Source organism: Nicotiana sylvestris, chromosome 12, assembly GCF_000393655.2.
Source record: "Nicotiana sylvestris chromosome 12, ASM39365v2, whole genome shotgun sequence".
Lineage (NCBI taxonomy): Eukaryota > Viridiplantae > Streptophyta > Magnoliopsida > Solanales > Solanaceae > Nicotiana > Nicotiana sylvestris.
The window spans coordinates 20,529,954-20,538,903 of record NC_091068.1 but is presented as its reverse complement, the minus strand read 5'-3'; the positions used below and the strand labels follow the sequence as shown (position 1 = coordinate 20,538,903).

At 35.5% G+C, this 8,950-nt stretch overlaps 1 protein-coding gene across 1 annotated transcript; it reads left to right on the top strand.

Moving 5' to 3' along the window:
* Positions 1 to 832: 832 nt before the first annotated feature.
* LOC104220711 (uncharacterized) lies at positions 833 to 7,669 on the top strand. Its single transcript, XM_009771628.2, has 6 exons — positions 833 to 1,134; positions 1,297 to 1,353; positions 5,395 to 5,548; positions 5,772 to 5,869; positions 6,011 to 6,076; positions 7,309 to 7,669. The coding sequence occupies exons 1-6, from the start codon at positions 1,006 to 1,008 to the stop codon at positions 7,339 to 7,341; spliced, it is 537 nt and encodes a 178-aa protein (XP_009769930.1). The 5' UTR covers positions 833 to 1,005; the 3' UTR covers positions 7,342 to 7,669.
* Positions 7,670 to 8,950: the final 1,281 nt, after the last annotated feature.

Here is an 8,950-nt window from a genome sequence, read left to right as displayed (position 1 = left end):
ATATATGAGTTGTAGCAGGGGTAAGTTAATATATCAATCTATAATCAGCGAATATATAAGGTATGCCCTCCGTTTTAATTTATGTAAATTTATTTGATTGTATGTACAGTCAAACCTCTCTATAATAATATATTTATATAACAAAAAGTAAAGTTTTATTCGTAACCAATTTTTATATTATGTTATAATATATGTTCTCTATAATAATACTTCGTTATAATATATCTTGAACTAGGGCTGTGCATGGATCGAATCAGATCGAATTTAGTACATTTCGGATCGAATTTCGGATTCTAGAAAATACAATCTGAATCCGATCCGAATTAGTATCGGATCAGATTTTAAAGTTTGAATCGGATAGAATTTTTGGATTTTGAATCGGATTATTATGCTTCAAAGTTGCAAACTCATATGTATATTTTCTTTGTAAAAGAGGCAATACAGTAAGAAAAATTTATGTTTCTGCAATTATAAGAATACTATGGTGCTAATATATAGCTAAATACATCAATTGTAAAGGTAATAACTTGGAGGAAAATGTAAAGGAAGTACTAATTATCCAAAATTAAAGTTTAGTATTTATACATGCCCTAATAATTTCGGATTTCTGATCAGATTGCATTAAAATTATACCAATCCGAATCCGATCCAAAATTCAAAATTTTAATAAACACAATTCGAAATCCGATCCAATTCGAAATTCAAATTTAAACGGATCAGTTCATATTTTAGATATCCAATCCAAATGAAGAGCCCTGTTCTGAACAAACGAGACTGTCATAGATAAGTTTGACCGTATAATTCACTAGAATACATGTATATACTCCGTCGTGTAAAGATCTCCCCACTTTTTTTTTCTTTAGGTTACTTTGCTCCTCTGTTTCTCCTATATTACCCTTTTGTTTCGACCAATATAAAACAAACAGAGGACTCCAAAAACATAGTAGCTAAAATCACAACCATCGCCGGTGCCTGAATCTCATCATCAACAATACAGACAGTGTTATGGACAAAGGTAAAGCAGTAATGGGTATGGGCCGTAAATGGGCAGTGGATTTCTCCGATAATTCCACTTCTCCTTCCTCCCGCGATATCCCTGATCCCCTTGGCTTCACTCGCTCTTCTCAAGATCAGGTTTTGTTTTCTTTTTTTTTCAAAATTATAAATTTAATATAGAGACTGAATCCAGACCAGAATTTAGAGTTAGTAGGTTGTAGATCTGCCTTTAGTATAAAAGTTACTTGATTTAATATTATGCTTGTGCTTAATACTTATAATGTTTATTGTTTTTGATAGGATGATTCAACACTGAGTCGCGAAAAGAAGAATGCGGAAGCTAATTGGAAAAGCCAGGTAAAAAAGCTGAAAAATTCCTTGATTTGTTTTGTTTATTTATTAGTTTTTGTATTTAGTTTCTGTTTACGATGCTTTTGTGGGTAGGAAATTTTGGGTTATGTGAGTCAATGCTCCATAGTTTGTGGTCGTAGACAAACACAGGCGGATACAAGATTTGAACTTTATGGGTTGGAGTTTGGGATTCTGTCACTAGTCATGTGGTTTACTGTGTTTGATGTACTTATTTAGTACTCCCTCCGTCCCAATTTATGTGACACCACTTGGCTTGGCACTGAGTTTAAGAAAAAAGAGTAAGACTTTTGAAATTTGTAGTCTAAAATAAGCCTTGGATATTTATGTGACAATAAATCCTAAATGGAAATTTTGAAGTTAATTGTTTCAAAATATAGAAAGGTGACATTCTGCTTGGGACAGACAAAAAAGGAAAGAGTGCCACAAATTGGGACAGAGGGAGTAATTTTTTGAACACATATACGTGGTCCAAGACATGGCTATTGAGTTCGGATGAACTCATACCTGTAACTCTACATCCACCCCTGTGGGCGATTCCACCCCTTCAGTAATGAGTGCTGGTATACACATAGATAGGTAACAATTATTGCAACAGACTTGTGAATACACTGATACTGTGTGAACCATTTTATTTCTGGTATCAATCTAGAAGGATTGTGTTGTTACATGTAGCTTTTGTGCTATTCCTTCTAGTTATTTTGTCACTAGATTCTTGACTTGTTGTTAAGGAAACATGGAATCTTCAAAGAAAATATTTGACTGTCTTTTAGCCCATCATAATTTATATAGGTTGGCAGTCAATTTAAAAAATAGTCAAAGATGAATTCTCGGAATGGGTACTAAGGAGTCATAGAAGCCGATCCCAACTACTATAGTTGATTGATGATTCATGTAGTAGCTTTTGATTTGAGCTTGTGCTCGTAGTGTTATCCTTGTCTATCGCCATGCGTCAAGTTAGACCCTTTGAGATATCTGATGTTGCATGGTATGTTTGTGTTCCTACTGTAGGAGTAGGAAAAGCCTTTGATATTCTTCTTGTTTAGTTATGAATTTGTGGGGTTTTGAGATTTGAAGTTGCAAAGGATGGAAAAGTATTGGGTTAAGGGCATCCAAGGATGCTAACATGTTTGGTTGTTGTTAGAGCACAAAGAAGAGTAACAAAATTGGTATTTGCAACTCTGGCGTTGCCTGATCATAAAGTTTGGTAATATTGTAGATCCGGAATCTTGAATGTGGAAAGCATTAGACAAAGGGGGTATAAAGACCTTGAGTCGTATTTCTTGTGGTCATGACACATTGTATATGCAGAACTCAGAAGATGCTTCGGAGCTGGTTTTTTTGTGGCCATGAGTTGGATTCTGGGAAGTATAGTGAGTGAATTATGTTAAATTTATCATAATAGAGAATAATTTCTGAAGAATCTATATTGAAAGCACAATAGTCAGAACCAGCATAGTTGCATACTTGCATTTGTTAACCTGAAATTATTCCTCTAACCTTTTCTAGAATTATTTTTTATTTCTCTTTTAAAAATCAGTAGAAACTCTTTCTTAACCTCAAGGGAGAATACATAATTACCCCCTCCAACTTGTTTCCTTTTTTCAACTGAACACTTAAAGTTTGCAGGGGTCCTATGCCTCCCCCCCCCTCCCCCCAAACTTATTTGGAGTGGAATTATTACATCCTTATTTGCTGATGTGGCATAGAGAATGTATTAACTTGACTTAACACGCGTGGGGAGTAATACAAGCTATAGCCTGTAAACTTTGTATTCTCCGACCAAACACCATAGTTACCGATCAAAAACCATAACTTGAGAATTGAAAGTTGACCAAACACCATTCTTTCATTTATCTACTTGATCTTCTCTGTCTTCCTTCGTATTTCCTCACGTAATTGTTCACATACAATTTTCTTAGTTCTGGTTCTTTTCGATTTTCATTGTAATCAGGTGAATTTATTTGTTTCAAATAACAATAACAAAGAAAATACAAAAGATGCTAAATCAACTTCTTTTTGGGTATTTATGGAAAGGCAGATTTCACCGTTTCCTCTTAAATTTATGCTTTTTCCCCGTGTTTCACTCCCACATTAGCAAATTCTTATCCTTTTACCCAAAATTTTTATTCCATTTTCTTCTTTTTATTTTGATTAATCGGGGTTGGTTTTATCTGTTTTTCATTTCCTTTTTGTTTTTGTGATACATTTGAGGTGGATACAATATGCTGCTATTGTTTCTTCTTATATTTTGACAAAGTGGGTTATCTGTTTTGCGTTTTATTGTTGAGCAATTTGAGGTGGGTATTTTGTTCTCTGATCGATTTGCTTCCACGCTGAAGAGAAGTTTGTGGGATTTGGAGAGACCCTTGGATGGATTTTAGCTGAAGGCTGTCGTTTGACTGGTTTTGTTATCATATCAAACAAAAGAATGTGGAGAAGATAACAGGAAAAAAGAGAAAAAGAAACTAGAATTTACTTTTTGAAAGAAAAAAAGAGAGAATATGACGTGGAAAAATAGGTGGCAGAGTGTGAATTACACTGCCTAATTTAGATGTGGAAGTTTGCTTTCGGGGTGGTAATAATTTCATTGAAATATGTTTAGGGGGTTATAGGACTTCTGCAATTTTTAAGTTCAGTTGAAAAAAGAGAACAAGTTAGAGGGGGAAATTATGTATTCTCCCTAACCTCAATAATTCAAAACTTAGTTAGGAAACAAGATTAACGAGTTGACTGCTTGACAACTTGACTTTTTCACATGCATTAGCGTAGTGTTTGGTTTTAGGCAAAAGCCGAGTACTATTATATGAACTAGCATGCAGAACTTCGCTGCATTCAACAAGATTCAAGGGCAGCCTAGTAGAAATTAGATTGATACTTGATAAAAAGTTAATTTACAATAACCTGGAATATACCTTATCCTCAACGACAGCAACAAACCCAGTGAATTTTCACAAGTGGCATCTTGGGAGGATAGTGTGTACGTAGATCTTACCCTTACCTTGGGAGGGCAGAGAGGTTGTTTCTGATAGACCCTCGGCTAAAGAGAAGATGAAAAGAAGCAGTGGCAACAAGTAGTAACAACAGTAAGATATATCTTATCCTCAAATAATGGAAACCTCTGTTGGGAAACAGGACTACAATCAGTTGGCTTTTTACATTATTTTTTTCATGACTTTTTCACATGCTTTAGTGTAGTGTTGGGTTGTTCAGGAAAAGGCTGACTGCTATAGGAAGCTACTACTATATAATCTAGCGTGCAAGAACTTGGCGCCACTCAATGCGGTTTAAGGGCAGTGTAGTAGAAATTGCTTTATAATATATGATAAACTATAAATAGATGGATGGTGAAGCAAAGAGTTAAGCAAAAATTCAAATCCGCCAATCTTAAAAGGAGAAAAAATACTACCCTCGTATCTTGATAAGTCCTCAGTACAAATTTATCACTAAAAAGAAAAACAAAGCATTTCGGTATAGAATCTGAATTATGCACTATACAATTGTTTAGGATTTCTTACTGCAGCATTAATCAATAAATAGGCACATTTTTATGAAAATTGACTTTTGAATTTGCATAACGCACAACCAAACTCTTTGTAGGTCTCAAAGCTAATACCCGTGCGGCCCAAAATAATAGTACAGACCTCATGCTATTTTGAGCAGCAACATTTTTCAAAACTTATGGAGACGGGGGCTCTAATGTGAAAATATCCTTTGGAAAATTCCCGGAAAAGCATGAACTATGCTTCTTATTTTTCCTAGACGTGTTCTGTTTTGTGATTTCATAAGTATTTCTTAATGATTAACCTTTTCTAGTTCTCCAACAATTTTCTAGTCGAAGTTACTTTTGTTGTGAGTTGATTACTTCTCAATTCTGGTTTTACAACTATTAGAACATGTCTAGGCTTACTGTACATGCTAATTAGGAAATGTTACTCATTTCATGGAGCCTAAACTCTTATATAAGGAGCTCTTTTGTCTCACTTTTCACGGCAATTATGTACTTAATTTTGATATTCATTGGAACAGAAAGCGTGGGAAGTGGCGCAAGCACCTGCCAAGAATTTGATGATGATGGGTTTCATGATGTGGATGGCCGGAAGCACAGTGCATTTGTTTAGCATTGGTATCACAGTTTCAGCTCTATGGCAGCCTCTTAGTGCTCTTCAAGGAGTTGGGAAAGGTCAGACATCATATCACAAACTATTGAATTAACTGCTTTATTGTGCTTGTGTAAGTTATACTTATTACTACAGATGGATTTCTTGGCTAAAATTTGTCTCAAATTTAGGATTTAGTGTTTTGTATTTTCACATTGTTCTTTCGCTGATTAAGCTCTGAGTTGATATGGCTGCTTCTTTTATTTTCTTTTAATTATCTCTTTCCATGTTTCCTTCCTGTGGCAGTTTTTGAGCCTTACAAGGATAGCAAAGTGGATCTTCTTGCTCCAAAATTGTTATTTATTGCACTCAATCTTGTGGGTTTAGGACTGGGCGTCTGGAAGGTAGATATTCATCTGTTTCACACATATGTTATTCGACATCAGCTTCTTTGAAGATATTCATCTCTTTCACACACACATGTTATTCGATATCAGCTTCTCTGGTCAGTGGTTTGCTAACATGGAATTACATATGTTTTGCAGCTTAACACTTTGGGTCTTCTTCCAACTCATGCGTCGGATTGGGTTTCATCCTTGCCACCTGCCCAGGTTCGATTCTTAGAATTAGTTTTATATTAACTACTATTTTTTCACATATAGGAATTGAGGCTTGGAAATCTTAGGCTGCCAATACTGTTCAAAATAGAAGAGATATTGGCATACTCTAGTCTAATATGGGTGCATCTGGTTGAGTAGTTCTGTTTTCCCACCCAGTCATTGTCATCCTGTTCCTAGAAGATGGACAGCTGCCGAGGTCCGTGGAAAGTTCCTTAGTCTATCCCGTTTAGCGATGACACGGAGATAGCTATAAATTTCTCTTAATTGACTTTTTGGTTGGTACTTGTAACAAAGACAAAATATGTGAGTCTATATAGGTTAGAGGAAAGAGTTGCGCCGCAATTGCTAGGGAAAGACCCATCGGTTTCAGGTTAGGAAAGAGTTGCACCGCAATTGCTAGGGAAAGACCCATCAGTTTCAGCCAGCATTTAGGAGATGTCACATGGTCCTAGAAAAAACATCTCGTACCTAAAAGAACTGAGTTGCTAGACCTCGATCTGTTGACCGTTTGGAGGCTAGATTTGTTTTACCAACACCGAAAAGAGGTTGTCCGTCTTGGTTCACTGATATTACTATGCTATGTCTATCAGTCTATGAGAAAATAAAACAATGATTGTGGTACTTGACTCGTAAAGCGAACCCCAACTTGTTTGGGACGTAGTTGTTTTTGTTATATCATTGTACTTGACCCTTAAAGCCAACCCCAACTTGTTTGGGACGTAGTAGTTGTTGTATCGTGGTACTTGACCTTAAAGCCAGATCCTACTTCAGCCACTTCATTCATGGTGGGAGCTGATCAGCTATTTGGTTAGAATATCCTACCATCACTCAAAAAACCTCGTCTTCTCTGATAGATGCATTATCAATCTCCGCATCCCATTTCTCCTCAGCATTTGATTCCAGCCGTTGGCCGAGAATCAGATCAACATGTAATTACTTCATCATATGAAATCTATCACCAGTCCATCTCTTTTCTCAAAATCTTTTAAAACCAAAAAGTTTGCCGCACAACGTTTGGACTTTCTTGATATGAGTTTTATTTGATAAACTGCTTTTGTATATCATTTTAGTTTTCCTCTGCACAGTAGATTTTTAATCTTCATTATTGTCCTTGTTCGATTCACATTTTTCTCTAACTGTTATGTCTAGAAGTGGTTGTTCAGGTACTTTTATTATGAGGTACTTTTTCATTTTAATAACATTCCGGAGTGCTTCACATGCAGGAGGTTGAGTATTCCGGTGGAGGTTTCCTTTGAATTAAGGTGCTGCTGAGCAAGCCCGAATTTCTTGAGTTGGTCAACAGAGAAGTATACTTGTTGAAGCATATGTTGATGTAATTGAAGATAAAATTCTGAGATATTAATCGTCCATTTTTCTCAACATATTTAGTCTTATTGTCTCACAAACAGCATGATCTCTTCTCTATTATGCTCATTCTCAGAAGCCTATGTTTATTGCATCTTGAGTTAGCCATGATGTTCTTTTAATGTAATGTTTTCTAAGGGACCACTTTGTATCGTTTAGATATGAATACTTTGTCAATGACAGTTGAAATTCCAAGAATTCCCATCAGTTTGGGACGCATGTCGAATTCTAGTTATTTATAGTTGACTGTAGCATGTTCAACAAGAAATTTAGACAATTTTGATGCTATATTTCTAACTAGAATACAATTTATACAAGATCAAAATGTTTTTCATTAAACCTTTAACGAGTACAAAATCTTTAGAGTTGCTCATTTATTTTGTCTCAATGTATTACTTTCTTCTCAAAGATGTTTGTTCTAACATTAAGTATTTTTGATGTCATATAATTTTACTTTTGATACAGGGGTAGGGTAAGGCTGCATACATCTTACTAGGGGTGCTTATCGGGCGGATAATTACGCTTAACGGTTCGGCTTATCGATTGTCGGATTATAAATGTAGTAATCCGCTAACCATCCAATAAGATAATAAGCGGATTGGTATTAGCTTAACGATTATGAGGCAGTTATCGGGTGGTTTATTGGCTAAACCAAATAGAATTTTTTTGAATAATCCTAGTTTTGTGAATACCAAATGGCCAAACTGCATAGTTCATTGCTTTTATACCTTTTCGTTGTGCGACTCCATATGCGCCTCCTCTTTTAGCGACTCCATTGTTCTTGTTTCAACTAGTTGGTTTGGTGATTAGATTATTCTTAATTGGTCATTTACATGTGTTAACTCCAAGAAGCAGGTGTCCAATAGAGAGACGAGACTGACGAGTGATGAGCACGAGCAAATTCAGATTAAGAGAAATTTTGATTAGGGATTTAAGACTTAGGAGAGATGACTAGTCGACTTCTCACTCTCTGTTGCAGACTGAATTCAATTGAGAATTAGAAATTAGGGATTTAACCATTTAGAGTTTCGATAGTACTTTATATACATAGGAGTAAAAGTGTAAATATAAAAATTCTTAACGGGTTAACGGTTTATCCGATAAGAAAATTAAGTAACCCGCCCCCAAACCGTTAAGCCGTTAATTATAAAATCTCAATCCGTTTATCAACCATTACCCTGATAACCCGATACCAATTAGCTAATAATTTACGGTTACGGTTGGATTTGGAACAGCTCTACATTTTACCCTTCCTAGACCCCATTTGTGAAAAATTATTGATTTTTGATATGACCTGAGTGAGAGCTATGCAGATGGGAGAAGTAATTCAAGCTTTACTAGTAGTACATGAATAAAAGTAGTTATAGTAGTTACTAAGTTCTAAAAGTTACAGTTTAGTCCTTGTCTTATTTACATTTCAGTCCACTAGGTATTTACTTTACAGTTTAGTCCTAAGCTAAGAGAGCCTTGTAATAGCTGAAGCTGTACACTGTTCTATTC